This window comes from Prionailurus viverrinus, chromosome A1 (assembly GCF_022837055.1).
Source record: "Prionailurus viverrinus isolate Anna chromosome A1, UM_Priviv_1.0, whole genome shotgun sequence".
Taxonomy (NCBI): domain Eukaryota; kingdom Metazoa; phylum Chordata; class Mammalia; order Carnivora; family Felidae; genus Prionailurus; species Prionailurus viverrinus.
The window spans coordinates 24,592,617-24,614,317 of record NC_062561.1 but is presented as its reverse complement, the minus strand read 5'-3'; the positions used below and the strand labels follow the sequence as shown (position 1 = coordinate 24,614,317).

General features: G+C 46.2%; 1 protein-coding gene across 4 annotated transcripts in view; it reads left to right on the top strand.

The window, feature by feature from the left end:
• Positions 1-3,251: 3,251 nt before the first annotated feature.
• The window catches only part of LRCH1 (leucine rich repeats and calponin homology domain containing 1), a 201,008-nt gene continuing 182,558 nt past the window's right edge, over positions 3,252-21,701 (top strand). For 2 of the 4 annotated variants that reach the window (XM_047871063.1, XM_047870895.1), the window contains exon 1: positions 3,252-3,840. In XM_047871063.1, the coding sequence (XP_047727019.1) occupies positions 3,534-3,840 (307 nt within the window). In that variant the 5' untranslated portion in view covers positions 3,252-3,533. The remainder of the gene's footprint in view (positions 3,841-21,701) is intronic. The other 2 variants (XM_047870810.1, XM_047870983.1) reach the window with 2 other exon arrangements.

The window sequence follows — 21,701 nt, the reverse complement described above, 5'->3', positions numbered from 1 at the left end:
TATTTTTTTTTAATTTTTTTTCCCAATGTTTATTTATTTTTGGGACAGAGAGAGACAGAGCATGAACGGGGGAGGGGCAGAGAGAGAGGGAGACACAGAATCGGAAACAGGCTCCAGGCTCTGAGCCATCAGCCCAGAGCCTGACGCGGGGCTCGAACTCACGGACCGCGAGATCGTGACCTGGCTGAAGTCGGACGCTTAACCAACTGCGCCAGCCAGGCGCCCCTTAATAGCCAATATTTTAATCTGAGAGTATTTCTATTTCCCCCATTTTCTCAATCATTTGAATTCTGTTAACTTTGTAAAATGATTGAAAGGTACTAAAGACAAAGCATGAAAACAATCTGCTGACATTATCCAAATAGTTTATACACGATTATTTGTGGACCATCCCAAAATGAGGTTATACAGAAAAACAAGGGGGTATAAAGACTAAAATATGGTAAATCAAATATATTAATTAGAACTCTTGGTTGCACTGACAGAAAACCAAATAAAATTGACTTAGGTGAACAACAGAATACATTGAAAATATACTAGATATCTCATAGAAACTAAAGATGAAAATCAGGAACAGTCAGAATCCAGGGTTTGAACATAATCATGATCCTCTTATCCCCTGGGTGCTCTGTCATTTGGTCAGAAGTCCACTTCTGGACTAATCAAGACGACCACCGGGGGGGTCAATGTCATGTCATAGCACGGCTACTATCAAAGAACTGTATGTATGGAGTGGGGAGTGTGAATGGAAAGAGGGTATTTTCAGAAGATGTAAAAAAGAGTATAATAACAAAACAGATATGTCCATCTTATTGAGAAAATAGAGAAGCAAGATAGCAAGAGAAAATAGCTTGTCAAGTTCTTGAATGTTTACAAATAATCAAGGTCAGTTTTAAAGGTCAAGTACTGGGGCGCCTGGGTGGCGCAGTGGGTTAAGCGTCCGACTTCAGCCAGGTCACGATCTCGCGGTCCGTGAGTTCAAGCCCCGCGTCGGGCTCTGGGCTGATGGCTCGGAGCCTGGAGCCTGTTTCCGATTCTGTGTCTCCCTCTCTCTCTGCCCCTCCCCCGTTCATGCTCTGTCTCTCTCTGTCCCAAAAAAATAAAAAATAAAATAAAATAAAGGTCAAGTACTCTCCTCCAATTGAAGGAAAAACTCCTTCATTCAGGAACATAATTTGAAAGACATATCAACAAATGGTAAGCTGTCGATTGTGCAATAGATAGGTTTATTGTACAATTGGCCTGTTGTGCAATGCTTAGTTACTAATATTCATTGTGCACTCATCATACACAAAAGTACTATTCTAGATATGGGGTGGGAATTACAAAGAAGAATGGGTCCCTCCCCTAAGGGGTTTACACTTCAGTAATCTGTAGAAGAAAAAGCAAACTATAATAACTTGGTGAACCTAACATGAGGATCCATCACTTGTTAAAAAACAAATCCTGAATTCGTATTCTATCATTTCCTCTAAAAAAGAATCTGCGGTCTTAAAAACAACAACAACAACAAATGATGCTCTATATGGTGCATCCCCACAATTTGTGGTCTGAACTAAATTTGCAATTTGCTGGATGTCCTCACTCATACCTTGCATACTAATCACACAGCCTTACCACCTGGTCTCAGCTGAAGGTATTAATTGAAAATTTTTTCTGTGTCTGTTTCTCACTCATCTATTGGGGAAAGACCATGAAGAAAGGGGAAGGTAGGTCAGTTTTTAGAAGTGATGTAAGTGTTCTTTTATACATTTATTATTATTATTATTTTCAAGCCTGGTTTTTAAACGTCTAGGAAGGAGGTTGAGGGGAAAAAAAGAGGTGGTGAGAGAGGAAGTTGGGGGAGGAAACCAGCAGGTGGCGCTTGTCTCCCCCGATGAGATAAGAATATTTGACTCCACCTAGAATCCTGTAGGATTTAAGGGTCGACTGTGCATGCAGTCAATGCAAGTGACATAGATCATGTCGTACTTTAATGCCGAGTACATGAAGTCACAAGTTCCAGCCTGTTATCTAGGCCATCATCTTTCCGAACTACCATTTAAAAAATGGGCTCACCTATCCGCCAGGTTGTAGTATTTTTGTACATGTATTCTCACCTCTCCTAGCCAAGTCGCTTATAGGGACCATCAAGACTTGGTTATCTCGCGCAAATAAAGGCCCCAGAGAGCTAGACTTGAAACTCCGGAAAGGAGTGGGGCTTTATCAGTCTTCACCGGGTCCGCCCTAAGGTGTCAGATGTTCTGTCCCCACTGGTGTGTTAGCCTTGGTCTGGGCAGAAGGTGAATTTGTACATGTCAGTCCCCATGTCCTTTGGAGGCAGCAAGAAGCGTCACGAGGACACTTTGACGGCACCTGTGAACAGGCTCAAAATGTGCTGAGTTACTGGCTAGTTGGGGGCACTGGTTTCTTACCTTTCCCTGCACCATCCAACTCTGGGGCTCAGTCAGCCCTAGTCAGCCCTCCTGTGACAATGGATTCTGTCTGCCATAAAAACTGCCCTCACTTTGAAAGTCTTTCCTTCCTTTCTGTGTCTGTAGTTTTCCCCCATCGCTCAGAAAACCTACCCTACTCTTGTCTCTTCTCCAGCCTGGGAGTACATAGGAAGGAGGCCAACCCTACAGTCCAAGGGTTGCAAGTTCGTATCCAGCTCCGCCTCTGACTGCACGGGTGGCCTTAGACAAGTTTCTTAACTTCCTCTGTGGTCTGGGAAACAATTTTTCCGCTCATGGGATCCCTGGATTAACGAGATTAATTTGTAAACTACTTAGACCACCGTTGGTTCCTTGTAGGTGCTCCGATGCCAGGAGCAGGGGTAGACTGTTGGTCTGACCGTACAGTGAAAAACTGCCTGTCGGGGAACTTCGGGTCAGAGAGGCAGAGTAGTTCGCAAATTTGAGATCATAACCTTTCACCTCCCCATGATCTCACTGTATTTCAAACCCCATTTATTGCCTCGCTGGCGTCTTCTGAGACTTCCTAAAACCTCCGGTCTCCCAAGATACCCTGGGCAGCGAAAAGAACCCCAGGGGCCTTCGGCGTCTAAACCAAGGTGACCCGCTGCAGGGGTCCGGCCCCCCTGACGCACCCGCATTGCCGGGCGGAGCGCAGCGAAGCCGCGGGGGCCGGCCGGGCTCCGAGCGGAGGAAGGCTCCGGGCTGGACTGACAGCTTGGGGAAGGAGGAGGAGAGAGCGGGCGGCGCGGCGCGGCGCGGCGGAGGAGGGGAGAGCCGCGGAGAGGAGGGAGCAAGGGCGGGAGGAGACACATGCGCGCTGCCTGCCGCCGCCGCCGCCGCCGCCGCCGCCGCAGTCCTTAGCTTCCCGGGGACAGGAAACCTTCGAGACCGAGCTGCCACTGCCGCCTCCCCGACTGCCCCCGTTCGGCGCGCCTGCCACACCCTCCTCCCCTCTTCCACGATCTTTCGGTGGGGCACTGCAGGGACTCGGCCCGCGCTGCCGTCTCCCCCTCCCGGGGGAGCGCTGTGACCCCCCCCGCAGGAGCGGCGGGGCGGGGTGGGGGGGCCCGGGAGAAGATGGCGACGCCGGGAAGCGAACCCCAACCTTTCGTCCCTGCCCTCTCGGTGGCTCCTCTGCACCCACATCATCATCCCCACCACCATCCCCACCATCAGCACCACGGAGGAACGGGAGCCAACAGCGGGGTCGGGGGAGGCGGCGGCGGCGGCAGCGGGGGCTTCAACCTGCCCTTGAACCGGGGGCTGGAGCGCGCGCTGGAGGAAGCGGCCAATTCCGGGGGGTTGAACCTCAGCGCCAGGAAATTGAAGGAATTTCCCCGGACCGCGGCCCCCGGTCACGACCTCTCGGACACGGTGCAGGCAGGTGAGAAAGGGGCGAGGGGCAGGCAGGGGGTGTGGTGACGGGCTGTCGCGCCATCCCCCCGCGGCGGCCAGTCTGAGATGTGGCCTCGCTGGGGGTCCTCTGGCCGGTGCTCTCCCGGGTAAGGGGCACGCGTGGGCGCCGGAGAGGTGGGCCCGGCCGAGGGCACGGTGGCCACCGCCTCGCCGGGCGGCCTGCGGCGCGGCGCCGGGAGAGCCGGGGTGCGCCTGGTCGCGGCGGCGCCCGAGAGCGCGCGGGTCCCCGGCTCCGCACCCCGCGGCGGCCGCGCCGGGGCAGTGGCGGCCGGGCAGGCACTGGCGGGTGCGCCGCGAGCGCGCCGTGGAAACGGGAGGTTTGGGGCGGCCGCGTCGGCTTCCCGGGCCCCCGCCCCGGGCCGGGGAAGCCGAGCGCCGCGTCCGCGCTTCCGACCTGGGCAAGCGCTCCTTGCGTCCCGGCGTCGCCGGTCGGACGGGAAAACCCAGACAAAGGTGGCGCTCCCGGGGCCAACCCCAGGGCAGCGGCGCGGTGCCGCTAGGCCCCCTCGCGACATCAGCGAGCGGCCGGGCGACTTGGTGCAGACTGCGAGGAGGTGCCAGGCTTCCTGTTTCTGCGCCTGTGCGAGGGAAGAGCCGCAGCCGGTTGTCGCGACTCGGAAGGGGCAGCCACTGCGCCGGCGGTCGGCTGGGCTCCCGCGTTCCTTGCCCCTAGCTAACCGCCCACACCGTTTGGTCGCCCCGCCGAGGCCCCCTAGTTCCCAGTAACCGGATCTTTGCGGGGGCCCGGGACGGGACGGCAAGGCATATTAAAAGAAAAGTAATTAAAGTGAGCCGGTTTTCCTGTGTGAGCCCGACAAGTTGTAACTCGCGCCAATGAGCAGCCAGCTCTTTTCAAGTTATGTCATGTATTGACATATTTCTGAGACGTCTGCTTTCTCTTTGGTAGCTGGAGTCACTGGAGCGGGATCTATAAACAGGAAGGAGGGTGGTGGAACTCGATTCGGGCCTTGGTTTCCGACCATCCGGTTCAGCTTCCCCGGGGAGGCTTTGTATCTTGGCAAGCGCCCAACATTTCCCAGCGCAGTGGGTGCCCCATTTTGGAACCACTGCCCACCCCTCCTGGCTGTCATCACCTCCTGGGCCGAGTGTCAGACCCCTCGGATACTGGTTGGCTCAACTCTCAGCTCCAGATCTCCCAGTTTTCTCTCGTGGGGGAAGCGGGGGCTGGGCGAGGGAGCAAGGCTTTAGGAGCTTACGTTTCCAGTGCTTGCTTTTTGTTTTTGACTTCAATTCAGTAAACATTTATTGAGCGTCCTAATGAATATTTAGAAAGAATTCCAAGTTCGCTGGAGGCAGAAAAGGCTCTTGAGGGTCATTACGCTTTGTGATTTGGGAGGGAATTTCCAGAGTTGAGCTGTCAGCAGCTGGGGAGTCTTTTGATGGGACCTCTTGGTTACATTTTTCTCAAGTGGAAGTTATTCCAAGAATTGCCTGAATCATTAACTTAAAAAAAATCTGTTAAGTTCTACTTCCCTTTTGCTATAGTACAGTATACCAGAGACTATCGGGAAGGACTGGATATGGAGCTGGCATGACCAATAATATATGTTTGTACCTTCAGTAGGGGGGCTTCAAAGTTGCTCCCCGGCTTTAGTTATGCAGACGGTTACTCCCAAAGCTGAATGAACGTGATGTGTCTGCTGAGTTGGCATTTCTTTGAGACCCATGCTTTTAAAAGCAGGGACCATCTTGTTCAGTTAAGACCTTGCCATGTGAGGTAAATGCTCAACAGCATTCCTGTTCTCCTCTCTGTTTTTGCTTGTGGTGAACTTGGGTTGTGAGCTTTGCCAGTTTTTAATTATGACCCTCCCTTGCATGTTTAATGCTCAGAAAACTCTAGTTAAGACTCAGAGTCTTAACGTTAATTTCCCAACAGCAACAACAACAAAAAATGCAACGTTAGTTATGGGCCAGGGAATGTCACCAAAGTTTGTAGAAACTTCGGATATCCCAGAAAAGATAAAGCGTATTTAAGGTAGCCAGCCATTTCAGGTGAAATTTGAGTACCCCGGTGTATTCAGGGGTTGCTTCTGGCAAAACATCTTTGCCTTAGGTCAACAGCTGGCTGTGAACCAAATGCATTCTGCCCTTTGTTCTAAAGAAATATTTACTGGTCACTGTTCTTTATTTGGAAAAGCAAAAATCAAAATAAAGCAAGAGTTAAAGTCACCCCCGGTTTGCACGGTGTTCTAGCAGAGTGCCGAGTAAGAGGAGTAATGCGTATGATAAAGAAAGTGGTTTTTCCTGGGTTAATATTTACTTTTCAGAACAGCTCTTGAAATCAGAATGGCACATGAAGATTCTTAAAGACCCAAGCTGTAAAGTGTACCTTCTCATAAGTTTTGTAAAACAGGGAGTGACACAGAAAGCCTTTTCTCACTGTTGGGTTGTGTAATACAGGCCATTTGGTTTACTCCTTGTAAAAGTACCTCTTCTGGCAGCCCCGTATGCAGAACTGCACTCTGGGGCAATGTAGCCAACCTGAACGGAGTTGGAAACTGAGATATAAGTGCAGAAACATAGAGGCCCTGGGCCACTGAGTAGATAGGTATCTAAGCTCTGTCACTAAAGTGCCTACGTATTTTTCACAGGGGAAAAAAAACTCCCAAGCCCTCACTTTGAGCCTATTGATTTACTCATATTTGAGTCAGAATAGTTTTGTTGTCAGAAGTTAGTCTTTCTGCAGGTGAGAAAGAGAAAGGCTCAGCTGTGCAGGTGTGGTGGCAGAGGTGACATTGGCTGAACGGGAGAAGTGTGAACCGAAGAGCCGCGATTAGCGCTCGGCTTTGCCGTGTGCCGAGTCCTTTATCTGCACTATCCTGCTCAGTCCTCACTGGAATCCTGCTCGTATCCTCATTTCCAGCTGGGGAGATTGCGATTGAGAGATGTCAGGTACTGTGCTCAAGATCATACCCCTGGTTAGATGGTGAGCCAGTGATTAGACCCTGATGGTTTCACTTTGGCATTGATGTTCTTGACCATTTTCCTCTGAAGCAGAGAAGAGGTGGAAGGAGCAGAATCCCGGAGGCTGTTTGGAGGTTCATTCAGCCAACATTCATTCCCCAGGTACCTACCAAGCACCTCTAAGGGTCAGGCGCTGTTCCAGGCACCAGGGATACAGCCGTGACCATCAGAGAATCCGTGTGTCCCTTCATAATGGAGTCCCCGTTCTATCTGGAGGGGGATCGGGAGAGAAATGAGGACATTGATTTTGCAGAATGAGTAGGAAGATTTACAGTATAAATATAGTATCCCTGTCTTAGAAATAGTCATGCTGCGTTGATTTAAGGTGACTTGAGGTGGTTTGCAACAGTAAGAGCACAAAGGGTGATGGGTAATACAGACTGAAGCACAGAACTGGGACTGATAAAAAAGGACACAGATACGTGCATCAGGAAAGTGAACGTTTTTCCCCCAATGCTGATTTATTAAGTGTGTCATTTTGGGATGAGAAGTTCAAGATGGTGTGGAATATGACTGAGAAAACGCGAATTGAAAAGAGGAGTAAGAAAAGAACGTGTCTGTCTCAGATCGATTGCAGGAGGTGCTAGAAAATAAAAAGCAAGCCCTTGGACTTGATGGACAGACAGTTGGTAAAAACTGGTGTCATTAAGGAGAGGGCGGAGTATATCACAGCAGTATCTTTTCGAGGCATTTGGAAGCAGGAAACACCGGACGGGAAATGGAGAGCCTACTCAGGCAGGAATATAGAAGTCTGGCATAAAAAAATGACTCTCTGTGTCCTGTATGTGCCCATGCGGAATGTGTAGGAGATTGCAAGGTGAAGACAAGACAGGAATGCATGAGAAGTTAGGTAATAGTTCAGGAAGTTGCCGGAGCCTCAAAGCGGATCAAAGCGAGATGCTGAATAGCATAGATAGACGTTGTCTGTGAAATTCAGAAGAAAAGGTTTTTCCAGTTAGGCTGGTTTGGAAAGACTTTCAGAGCAGAGGCAGGGTTTGGGTGAGGTTTTGTAGGATGGATTGGTTTTGGATAGAAGTGCCCATGAGCTTTCTGCGGTCGAAAAGATGTTTCTGTGATGGGGAGTGAGAACCTGATGCTCTAAGATCTGTGCATAAAACAGAAGGAGAGAGCATTTAAGCCTGTGCCTCTGGTCATGTCCTCCCTCCCCACTGTCACCATGTAATGATTTAACAGAGAGCAGGGTTCTTAGGACCTTTTATTTGAGGACTCTGGAGATGGCTGAGGCCTGGGATTTGTCAGCCTGCGGGACTAACACCCTAGTCTGTGTGAGCTAGCTCTCTGAAATGTCTGTACGGACTCAGAGACTCTTCTCTGAGATCTGTGGGCAGGCTTATCTGCTGAATGCTAACACCCCCACTCCCATCCTCCAGCAACCAAATCCTTGGGATATCAGTGCTCTCTTAGTCACTGGAATTCACACGGGACTTGATACAGCAATCTATGTATTCTCAAGAACACGCTCTGTTCCATAAATTGGGCCACAAAGACTTTTCATTACATGCGTGATGAAACTTTGGAAATCATGTGTCTTCTTTTTTTTTTTTTAATTTTTTTTTAACATTTATTTATTTTTGAGACAGAGAGAGACAGAGCATGAATGGGGGAGGGGCAGAGAGAGAGGGAGACACAGAATCGGAAGCAGGCTCCAGGCTCTGAGCTGTCAGCCCAGAGCCCGACGCGGGGCTCGAACTCACGGACCGCGAGATCGTGACCTGAGCCGAAGTTGGACGCTCAACCGACTGAGCCACCCAGGCGCCCCTCATGTGTCTTCTTAAAACGTACCTGCTTTGATAGTTACATCTGGTTTCACATTGTTTTTCTGCTGTTGTATTGGATTTATTATTGCCGTAGCTGCCATTTGTTGTGGTAGTCACTTTCATATAAATGTCTGTACTTACTACACGTATTCCAAATACTTCTCCAATCATAAATGATCATTCACAGCCTTTCCTTCACAGTATGTTGTCTTCTGTTGATCAGTTCCTTCCTTGTTAAGGCGTAGAGGGCTTCTAATGGTGAAAGCTTTTAGGACATCCAGAACTTCACGTATATGGCGGCTTCGAATCCCATCCCTATGTGCTCTTACGTGTGTCTCTGTGTGGCAGAGACGGTCTCCACAAACACGTTGCTATTCTCAGTGCTTGCCTTAGAAGCTGCTCTTTATTGAAGAGACAGGAGCACACTACAAGTTTCTAGAAGAATAGCGTACGATTATAGGCCACACAACCTCCGGGAATTTTTGGTCTGTGCCACTTTATGAAGAAATGGCCCAGGGTTTGACCTTCATCACTGAAATGATCCCACTGGATTGTTTGTCCATCACGGCGACATCTTATTTGATTTTTGGTGAGTATAGGTCATTAGGCCAAAATTGGGCACCTCACCACTTAAAAGTTTTTACTCAAATTATTGACTAAAAGTTTTTTTTTGTTTTTTTTTTTGAGTTCTATGGCAAACTTCAATTTTTTCATGCTGTGGTTTAGACATTCTTTTGTGGTAAGCATTTCAAGGGTAAAGGCCTTTTGAAGTCCGTGTTAGTGTTGATCAGTTCAGAGGTCAATTTCCTTTTACTCTTGTCCTTCTGGGGTGTCCAAAGACTTTTTCTGTCCTGATACTTAGCTTCGTCATTGCTTGTTTTTAAACATAACTTTTTCCCCCTCTTTGTGTGTACTTGCCTACGTTTCCCTTTATGTCTATTTTTCTGTATAAATATACAGAAATATAAAAATATGCAAAATAAATATACATAAAGGTATAGATAGGTGGTAGATGGATGATAGATAGAAAGATAGATAGATAGATAGATAGATAGATAGATAGATAGCTATTTTGTGTTTAGAGGGGCAGCATTTACTTTCTCTTACTCAGTTCTCTCCAAAAGTCACCCCCACCCCTCCAGGTGCTGCACCGATTATGTTTTTCCAGAAATAACAGAAATGCTATTAACTCAACTTACTGTCCCTGGCAGTGGGTTCACCAGTCAGGCCACATAACTTGAACTCTTGTGTAAGCCTCACAGAAACCTGTTTGTGACACTCCTTTCCAGATTTGGTTTCGTATTTTGGAAAAGGAGTCTTCTGCCTGAGAGATACATCAGGAGAAACTGCCCTGGGCTTAGATCTGGTAATGCCACTAATTTGTGAACTCTTCCAGTGACTGAGTCAGTTGTTAAGGATTAAGGCAATTTGGTGTTAATTGCAGTGATTATTTCAAATTATAATATTATAATCTATCATAAAACGTTTAAGGATATAAGGCATAAAACCCAACTATATATTTACATACCTGATGCCTTTATTTATATGTAACCTGTAGGAGGAAGTCTAGAGGCTTCTGTTACAGATACTCCTGGTTTTTTGGTTTTTTTTCCCACCAGAATTCCAAAATTTGCAGTTGCTGTGATATTTCAGACAGGTTTTTTGTTTTTGTTTTTGTTTTTTTTTCTATAAGATGGGAATTGTTCAACCCAAAGAAAAAAATCAGCAAAAACAAAAAAAAAAGGTCAGAATTCCACATAAGCCTTAGTTTGGGAAAACTAGGTCTACCAATATAGACAAGCTGGAAGCATGCCTGTGTTTTCATCTTAATTTAAGAGTTCGGTAGTATTGCTTCCATATACTGTAGTAAGAAGTCATGCATTTGGAAACCATCTGTTCCCACAAAGTAATTCAGAAATAAAGTGAGATTGTTTACATGAACAGAAAGTTGACGAACTGTGAGAATTTGGTTTCTCTTGCATACTCCAGCAATGCAATAGAGGAGAAATGCTTTTATAATCAGACTGCTGTCTGTGTTCATAGTTTTTCCCAACCGTATCCTCCTTTATCGGCCACCAAGGAGGATATAGGTAAGGGGAAACAAAAACGAAGTAGAGAAGAATGATATTTGATTTACATGACAAATATAATATATTTTTCTGTGATGAGAAATTGCTGCTCTTCTGTTTATATGCTGTCCGTTTACAGTTCCCAAGACCCTTCCAGGGCATTTTGGTTACCAGGATCAGGCTCTGTGGGTTTGGAATCTTCCTTGATGCTTGCTTTTCTTCCTTGGGCTGTGTTTCCTCAATCTTTTTGCTGGAGGGGGGTCATAAGACCTTGAGAGATGAATAGGGCCATGACCTCTCAGCTCAGTGAGTCTTGAGTTTCCTCTTCACTGTTGTCCCTGCATGGGCAGGAAACGACCCCATCTTAAGTTTTTTAATCCTCTGGTTTCTTCGGTGGCCTTGCTTTTGACAGCTGACCCCTGCAGTGCAAGACATGGTGTTTTGCTACACAGCGTATTCCTCTAATATCCTTTTGTGTTTTTGATGTTCATGCCATTCAGTGTTAGGAGTGACATCAGTATGTCTGACCTGGTTCCATCAGCGTAGCTGATTTGACTCACGTTATCTCTGCAGGGAACAGTGACAAGTTAGAGAAGGGCGTCAGCTGCAGACTGTCTGACTTGACTTTCCTCTACATGGCCTTCATTTAGCTTTTCCAGGCCATTTCCCTCACTTGCCCCTCCTGCCCGCCCTGTAGGATTCTCTTTCTCCCACTCTCATTTCGGCAGATCCCCAGGCCTTCCCCAGGCTCCACAGTCTCCCCGCCAGCCCTCCTTGCAGATCTGAGCCCTGAATCATTCATGACCCCAAGGCGCCTTTGCAGTATTTCCTTATGGCATTTTTGGCTAATTATTACCTGCTTCCTTTGGTACTTTTCCCATGTTTAAGTGGTTTCTCTGCCTTTATTGGCCTGGAAGGTCTGGCTAGGCAGGGTTTTTTTTTTTCTTTCCTTTATTTTTATATGTGCCCTCCATGCCTATCACAGAAAGTGCTAGATCTACATCAGTGGACTGTTCTATCTCCTCGTTCCTGCTCATGGCCCACTTTTAGTCCCTGTACTTTTAATCCATCATCTCGGATCTGACCAGATAGCTTAAACCCTGAGCATCGGTGCCCTCACCGGCAGAATGGGAATAATATGTATTTAGTAGAGCTATTGTGAGGACAATAATTATATGGATACCAGAACATTATCAAGTGCTTTCTCTGTGCCAGATGTTGATCCTAGTGCTTTATATGTAAACCTATGTGTTAAATATGTGTACTCTAGGTATGGCCTCATTTAATTCTTGCTAAGTGTTCTAACTATAGTAGGAACTCCCTAACTCTTCTAGCTGTTATCTGGATTCCTCCTGACCTCCTGTGTCTGGTTCCCGTTCATCTGCTTCTGAAATGCCTTTCTTGATGACTGTGGCTTGAAGAGGGAGTTTAGTTATCTGGAAAACGTCCATTCACATCTCTCCCTCCTTCAATGACTGAGGACACTGAGGCCCAAGGTCACACAGGAGGGCAGTGGGTAGGCTCCTGAACCAAGGCAGAGTCTCACAGCCTGACACCAAAGAGCTGTTTCTGTGGAGCCAGGAGGCTACCCCGGCATAGATGGAAGAACTCCTACCCTTCATAGAATTCTCAGGTCACACTTTTCTGGACCCGCCACATGGACGATCGCTAAAAGACCAAAAACTACTGTGAAATCTTTAATAACGTATGGTTTAAAACCAGGGAGAATAAGATATATAACTAATAGTGGTTAAAGATGAAATATGTTAGTTCAGGATTTTACTGCATGTGGTTTGGGGGGCATGCATGGGCCCCAGGTAGATGGGATTCCAAATACTGAAAGGCGTGTTGGACAGTCCCCGGCCTACAAACTGGAGGCCCGCGGCGGTCTTTCATTGCAGTGTTTTTCTTGGAATACATTTTCCTGTGGAAATAAAGCAGTAAGTGGTGGTTTGGTTCTCCCGCCAACCGTCTATTTAACCCTGGCAGCGATGGGCCTTCATATTAATGGTGGTTTCTCATTGTTTCTTTGGAAAAACGCGGCGTTAGTTGTGACATGAAATTGTGAATCTGGAGATCTTGGCATCAGGCTGTGAATGAAGCCCCCTGCTCATGGGGATAATTCCTTCTCCTTTTATCCTTTCCGACTGAGTGCCAGAAGGTTTCCCTCCCCTCCTCCAGGTCCCTGGGTCCGTGGGTGCTCCTTCCCACCGGTATGGGGAGCTACGGTTGGCCCAAGTCAGAGTGTCTGCTCTGGGACTCCACAAGGGAGGGGCTGGCCCGGCAGGAATTTAAACACTTCTCTCCCAGGGGTGCCTGGGTGGCTCAGTCAGTTAAGCCTCTGACTTTGGCTTAGGTCACGATCTCACGGTTCGGTTCGTGAGTTCGAGCCCCGCATCGGGCTCTGTGCTGACAGCTCAGAGCCTGAAGCCTGCTTCAGATTCTGTGTTTCCCTCTCTCTCTCTCTCTGCCCCTCCCTGGCTTGTACTCTGTTTCTGTCTCTCTCTCAAAAATAAACATTAAAAAAATTTTTTTTAATACTTCTCTCCAAAATTTTTATGTTTTTTATGTATTATCTTCTCAATTTATTAAGTTTAGAATTTTGAAGCAAGTTCCTGAATCTCACTGAACTTCAGGTTTGTGATTTGTTGGAAGTGAAAATGCTCTTTACCCCTCAGGGCTGTGGCAGTTCTTGAGGGAAGGTGCAGGACCGTTTTCTTCAGTAAAATAAATAGTTGGAAGTTGTTGGCATATTATTAGCATACGGGCTAAGAGCACACTGTGGCTGGGTCTTAGTCCTAGCTCCACCAGGACGTGGCGAGTATTTAACCTCCCTTGACTCCATTTCTTCAGCATAAAATGAGGGATAACAATCACAGAATTATCGTGAGGAGTAAGTAAACGAATATACATGTAAAGTGCTTAGTTCAGTGCCTGGCATTGACCTTTGCCATTATTTTTATACTCTATTATCTTTAGAAAAGATATTCAGGTTTTTAAAAAAAATGGTCATTTATTTATTTTTTTTGAGAGAGAGAGAGCACAAAAGCAGGAGAGGGGCAGAGAGAGACGGAGACACAGAATCCGAAGCAGGCTCCAGGCTCTGAGCTGTCAGCACAGAGTTCAACATGGGGCTTCGAACCCATGGACCTCAAGGTCATGACCTGAGCCAAAGTTGGACGCTTAACCAACTGAGCCACCCAAGCGCCCTGAGATTCAATTTTTTAAAGCACACAAAACCTAAACTCCTGGAAATTTTGTGACATTATAAAATGATTTTAATATCCAGAATGCTTGAGTATACGTGCTTTCACTGTGTGTAAACATTACTGATACTCTTTGGCAGTCTTTGGAAGATGGTGGAGTAGGTGGGATTTATTATTCCAGCTCTACATAGAGCCAAATTCTATGTAGTGAGGAAACCCAGATTAGAGGGTGAAATGGTTTTCCTTGGGTTATGTTGCTATAGGGCGGTTGAGCCAAGACAAGGTCTTCTGAGTTTTTATGTGATTTCTATTCAGCTAGCAATATAACAGCGTTCTTAGGTCTGATTTGATTTTATCAGGACAGAGAAATCCTGTGGGGGACCAGGCTGATGAGAAGAATGAGTCCAGGATCTTCCCAGTAAAGGATGGGGAAGTGTGTTCCAGTGCCACACTATGTATTCAGGCCAGGAGTCTGGGGACCAAGACGAGGCCAAGAGTCTGGGGACCAAGACTGGTTTTTGGCCTCAGGATTGGAGGGGGGGAAGGAGTGGGTGAGGCCTCAGAGGAGGGCTTGCCTTGCAGCTCTCTGCCCTGTGCAAGAGTCCTGACACTGATTTAAGAGTTTTCCAGATGGGGCACCTGGGTGGCTAAGTCTGTTAAGCGTCTGACTTTAGCTCAGCTCATGATGTCACGGTTTGTGGGTTTGAGCCCTGGTTGGGCTCTGTGCTGACAGCTCAGAGCCTGGAGCCTGCTTAGGATTCTGTCTCCCTCACTCTCTGCCCCTCCCCCACTTGCGCTCTGTCTGTCTCTTTCTCAAAAATAGACATTAAAAAAAGTTAAAAAAAGTAAAAGCTCTCTAGAAAATATTTAAAAGCCTTCTAGACAAATAAGTAAATGAATAAATAAATAAAAGCTTTCTAGATTAAAATAGATAACTTTTTATGCTCTTGGCAAAAACAATTTGTGAATCTTTTTGCATTTTGGCAACTGCTCTGAGGATGTTTAGCAATTAATTCTTCTATAAGATGTGAGAGATGTCTATGAGGAGGCAAAGCTTTAAGAATGGATATATAGACTTCAATGCTTAAAGGTATCTGTTCTTTTCTCACTGTTTTCCTGGCATCCGGCATTTATTTTGAACTTTATTCAGGTATTAATTCTTTAAAAGGCTTGTGATAGGTTCAATATCATCCTGAAGTTACTGGTAATGGAACTGAAAGGGGGATGTCCTCTGGATCCAGGTTCCTTAGGAATATTTCTTCAGTCTTCACGACCAGCTTGCAAGGTAGGTACTGTCCTTGTTGCCGAGAAGGAAATGGGTCAGTTAGGCAAGCTTATGGTAGGTTTGTAGATCCAGTAAAGACAGAGCAGAACCGGAGTCTGAACTCTTGTGGAAAGTTCTGGAGTCTCTTGCCAGGCTCTGTTACGGTGTCACTGAATATGTACAACTGGAGGAACAGACTACAGGAGGGGATTTTGTCATGAGAATCAAGGCCATAGCATTTTGACAGGCAGTCCCTGGGGTGACTCAGATAACGGAGCTTGAGCTGGACTCAGATTCTGGACTACTTTCTTTCTCCCACTAGTCTGAAAGCGGGTGTGGGGGACACAGGTACAGGTGCGGTGAGTTCTAATCCTCACCTGTGCGTAATGGCCAGTTATCAGCTCCATTCTGAGAACTGCATTTTAAAGAAGCAACAATTACTAGTTTCAAAAATTCTCCAAGGTTTCTGTTGTTTAGAAATGTAAATACACATTAGGGTGTTTAGTTTTGGTATAAAATTTTGTTAGGCTGTATATAACACGTGACCTAATTGAACAACCCATTTAAACATTACTAGATTTTTTTTCCCTACTATGAGAAATGAATGAAGAGCCATTGGGTGAGTGAGCAAATAGTTTACTTTCTAGAACATTCCCTGTGTAACACAAGTGTTTATATTCTAAAAGTTTTATTAGGTAGTAATCATTGATTTGGTTTCTAAAAATGCGTATTACTTTGTCCTACAGATCCTTCAGTACACTAATTAATTGCTTTTGCAATCTTATAAATGGGATTGAACAGCAGCCCATTTTGGCTAAAATGGCAGCATGGTTTATGGCTAAATAACCAAAATTTTTTGAGTTGATGCAAATTGATCTAAGTCAAAGGAATCTGATTGTTCAGTTGAAGGCAGATAGACCTCTCTTTGTACAGCTCCCTCGGAGGTGTGGGTGATAATCTCTGCATGCAATTTTAGGCAATTATATGTGTTTTTCTGGCCTTTAGAAAGCCTGGATAAATGAAAGTTAGCTTTAGTTGTGCTATTCATTCCTGTGGCTGTAGTCTTGCAATAAACGCTGGCTGTGGTTTGTTCAGATATTTACAATTAATGCTTTCCTGTATCTATGCAGTACTTTAAAGGAAGCTATAACTTTGTGCTTGCTAAGGTGCCTAAGTCTGATCTGGTTTATGAAATTCAGTTGGTGGTTGTACAGGCTTGCTTCTGCACCCCTCCCACCCCCAGAGTCCTGATATCTTAATGAGGACTTGGTATCTCAATATGAAATTTGCACAGTGGGAGATCTGAGGTAATATGCCCTGATAGAGCCCCCAGTGTCTGCCTCTTAGAGAGGGGATGACAAAGAGAGGGTACCCCAGCTAAGTGGTTGCATAATCAGGCAGCCTGCGTCTTTCTACGGTGGTTGTTTCGTTTCATTGTGTGGGATGCGTTGTGCTCTCTAGTGTGTCAGTGTCTCAGGCCCCTTCTCTCCTCTGGCTGCCTTGTTTGTAACCTCTCACTTCCACACGGTAGGTTGCTTGATGAGCCTCATGAGTTTTGGATGAGAGACGTCGGCTTTCTAACATACCACTTTGTGATCTGCAACACTTTGAATTTGGAAGAGAGCATTTGGTCACTGTACACATCATAAGACGTGCTCTTACAGGGTGCACATAAGTAGCCTCATGCTAAGTCCAGCTTGGTTTATACCGCTTGCGCTGGCTTAATGGATGATAGCAGCTCCTGATTTGGACGCTAAGTCCTATGATCACTCCACTCATACGGGACCATAGACACCATCTCTCTCTCTCTCTCTCTCTCGAAGTTTATTTATTATTTTTTGAGTGGGAGGGAGAGAGAGAGAGAGCATGCAGAGGCAGGGCAGAAAGAGAGGGAGAGAGAGGATCCCAAGCAGGCACTGCTCAGTCAGCACAGAACCCGATTTGAGGCTCCAACTCACAAACTGTGAGATCATGACCTGAGCCGAAATCAAGAGTCGGAGGCTTAACCAACAGAGCCACCCAGGTGCCCCACCATCTCTCAAGGATAAACTGAAAAGGAGACCAATGAAGTGACTTGCACATCCCCCTGCCCCTCCTCCACGCCCCTCCCCAGTGACTGTCAGATTAGATCAGGTCTAGAATCAGAAGATTTTATCCTGGCCATCTCTGTCAACTGCCCGTACTGCTATGCTTTGGCTGTATGTCCTTTGGCTGGTTCCTCTTTTTAACTTTCACACCAAGAAACCCTCACAGGAAGGTGTTTGGCATTCATTGTTAATTTTAGTGGGCAAAACGCAGTACTCATTTAAAATGTTTGAAATATAGTGTGTGTAAAAGGAGTCTACAGAAAATGTGGGCATGATTTAAATGATGATAGTGAAATAGACACAGGACAGAGAGCCGGCAGGACGCTGGGACTGGGGGTGGGGATGTGATCACCTGGGAAGGTACAAGGTGTGGTGCAAACAGTCCGTGTCTTGATTGTAATATGGAGTACCCAGGTGTGTGCATTTGGCGGCACTCCGGGAACTCTACCCTTGCAGATGGGGGCATTTTTTGTTTGTAAATTGTAACTTAGTAAAGTAGACCCATTATTCAACTTACAAAGTAGACCATTTGCAATGTGTATTTTAGCTCTTTGCGTGCTGTGTATTCCCGTTGATGGGCTATTTTAAAACACAGAATAATTGGGTCTTTATGGCCGAATCAATGCCTCACTGTTAGAAGACTGATATTTCTATTGTAGTGGGCAGATTCTTTGATCTTCATTTTCTTTATTTTGGAACAGCTTGTTAACTGTCTGCATAGACATACTATAAAATATTCTAATTCTATTTATGAGTGGCATTTTATTTTATTGATGGACAAAACTGATACTGAGTTGTTTTCTACGACCACTGGGCTGCTGATGTCGGCTAATGAAGTCCATGGCCCAAGAGCATTGGTTGTATGTCTCTTGGGTTCCAGACACTGTGGAGACAGGATCCCATTCTTCTCCCCAGCCTATATGATAGGTGTCATCTACCTTATTTAAAAAAATTTTTTTTGAACATTTATTTATTTTGGAGAGAGAGAGAGAGAGAGAGAGTGCTTGTGTATAAGCGGGGGAGGGGCAGGGAGAGAGGGAGACACAGAATCCGAAGCAGGCTCCAGGCTCGGAGCTGTCAGCACAGAGCCTGACGCGGGGTTCACACCCACGAATCCTGAGATCATGACCTGAGCCGAAGTTGGATGCTTAACTGACTGAGCCACCCAGGCGCCTCTGGTGTCATGTACCTTAAATGTCATCAAGTACAGAAACTGAGGCTTGTGGGTATTAAGCAGCTTGCCCAAGATCCCCACATGGGACGTGGGGGAGCCGGGGTGTGAATCTCATTTGTCTGACTGTAAAGCATTCCCTTTTCCCACCATGCACACTGTCATTTAGAAAGGACTGCCCTTTCCTGGAGAAAGGGGAGCACTTTGTCTACTCCCTGGCTGTAGCTGTAGCACGAAGACCATGTGGCATATCACTTCCAGACTTCCTACATCACACCTGTGACCGGCACACCCCTTGCCCAGCCTCCTTCTGTGGCTCTCTCCTGCCTGCCCAGCCAGGGTCAGCCGCCTGCTGGCAGATCTGATGGGTCCTGGACTCTGGCGCCACCCTTCTTGTCCCACTGGGTTTTCCTCACACCCTCCTCAAGGACCCCTGGGGCTCCAGCTGCCTTTTCCTGTCGTGTCCCCATATGTTCTGGGTTAAGTGGCCCCACTTTGCCTTTGATCATACCTTTGCTTTCCTCTCTGCATTTGCCAAGTAAAATAAAACAGAAAACAAAACAATAAAAAATAAAACTCCAGTACTCCAGTGCCTGTCAGTCATCCCCAAATCTCAGCTCCTGCCTCTTCTGTGATGTCCCCGATCCCAGCCTCCTACGCTCCCCGTTCACCTCCATCTTCTCTGAGCTTCAGGCTTTGGGTCTGAACCAGGTGGTTTAAGTGATCAGGTCCCTCAGTTATTCTTTAATTTCATGTCTGTTCTTCCCAATTCAGAACAATAAGAATGATAATCGCTTTATTTATTGGGTCTGGTGTGCTGTGCACATTAGGTGGCTTTTTTCCAGCAGTCCCCAAGGAGGTAAGTATATGTTTTCTCCCTATCTGACGGATTAGGAAATTGAGGCTCAGAGAGGAATGTCCAGGTACTAAGTGGAGAAATTGAGATTCAAATCCAACTTGACTTGAGTGGTCACATCCTACTCTTGACTCCTGGCAAACTCCTTGAAGGTAGTGGAAAGAAAAGAATGTGACGTTTATTGTTTCTTTACCAGAGACTGGCATAAAAGGTAGTCAGTTCATGTGACTTTTAAACTAAGGCTAAAAATTAGGTATCATGGCCTCCGAAATCCAAGGCTCAATTTTTAAAAATTTTTTCTTTTTTTTTTACATTTATTTACTTTTGAGAGAGAGAGACAGACAGAGCACAAGCGGGGGAGGGGCAGAGAGAGGAGACACAGAATCCGAAGCAGGCTCCAGGCTCCCAGCCATCAGCACAGTGCTGACACGGGACTCGAACCCACAAACTGTGAGATCATGACCTGAGCCGAAGCCGATCACTTAACCAAGTGAGCCACCCAGGTGCCCCTCAAGGTTCAATTTAAATGATTTACTCCAGGTCACAGAGCTGATAAGTGGAGACATCAAAATTAAACCAGGTCTTTCTGCCCCTAGACATGCTTTGCTCTGTGCATGAAAAACTCCATCTATGTTTCTTTCTCTTAATTCTCTCCAGGGCCTTTTATTTCCTTTTTTGTTCTCTCCAGGGCCCAGGTGGATATTAGTGAAACTTTCCAATTAGTGTTAGGTTGATTGAAAAAAAAAAACAGGTTCCCTTTTTTTTCAAGTGTAGATCCGTGAGTGGTGGGCACCAACTCTCTTCCACACTTGGCCTTTTGTGCCATGTAACTGAGCGGTGCTGGCTGTGTGCACTGGGTTTTCTTGAAGTGGGCCAGGTAGGTCATCTTCCAGGGCTGTGGGGGCTCCTTAGAATGTACATGATGTGAGAGCTTTACCAGAGTGAAATAGCAAAGCGCTCAAATCACCACGTCTCTGTCACTGGCTTCCGTCTTTTTTTTTTTTTTTTTGCTGTGACCATCCAAGGGGTTGGAAACCGCGGTAGTTGTTCAGGTCGTGGGCTTGGAGACCAGGTATTCAAGTCGGCAACGGATCACACAGCAGTGTGCCTAGTGGCTTGGAACCACATTCAAGGCAGTTAAGGTTAGGGTTCTTGCGTTTCTGCCTATTGGCCTGGTGACCTTGGGCAAGTCACTGGGAAAGCCCCGCCCAGTACCTATTTCAGAGGGCTTTGGGAAATTGAATATGTAAGGCGTGTAAAGCAGTGCCTGGCGTATGAGAAACACTTCGTAACTGTCAGCTAATATTACTTGTTCCTTTTGTTTGCTTCTTTGTTGTCCTTCTCCCCTGCCACCGTCAAATGCTGGCAGAGACCTTGTTTGTCTTTTTCTCTTGTAACAAGTACCGCTAGTTCCCAGGACGGTGTCTAGCCCATGGTAGGAGCTTTGTAAATATTTGAGCTCAATAAATGAATAAAGTGGACACGTGAATGAATGCCAGGCTCCATGCTGGATGATTCGTATACAAGTGCATAGAGTGAACACGGTGCCTGACTTCGTGGAGCTGCCACTTTGTCTAGTGGAGAGGAGCCTGGACATATATCGTGACCAATGGTGACAAGTGACACACAGGGAAAGAGACTATTTTCGATGGCACGATCAGGGAAGAAGTGGCATTTGCAGACCACGTTGTATGGTTGGCTGATAAACGGCATACCTTTTTCTCTTCATCTGTTTGGAGATTTAAAATAATTATTTGTGGGTCCCCCTCTCTGCTTTTTAAAGCAGTTCCATCTCAAATATTTGCTCTCTTCAAACATATAAACCATTATGTGCATGTTCTAAGGTTTTTAAAAGGAAGGCAAACAAACCTCAGCGTTGTAAAAGATTTTAAAAAGTCAACCAAGTAACTTAAAACTGTTTATGATAAATACGTGTTTACTTTTGGTTGCTTGGTATTAATTTTTTTTTTCCATTTTGGTGTGTGGGATATTTATTGGTTTTTCTTCATCTTCTCCTGGTTCGTTTGGATAAATTCAGCCAGCAAAATTCTTTTGGGCAGCAGTAATGTTAAAGATTCTGCTTAGTCTTAGGATGAAATTTACATTAAATATTTACATTCTTTTTTTTTAATGTTTATTTATTTTGAGAGAGAGAGAGAGAGAGAGAATCCCAAGCACGCTTTGTGCTGTTAGCCCAGAGCCCAACGTGGGGCTCGATCTCACAAATCCCATGAGATCATGACCTGAGCTGAAACCAAGAGTTGGACGCTGAACTCGCTGAGCCACCCAGGCGCCCCTACAAGTATATTCTTGAATGTTAGAATAACAGATTCTTTTGGCTAGTGGGCGATGAGATAACTTGAAAAGATTGAGTCAAAGTATGCCTGACGGATAAGAGCCATTCTTTAATTAG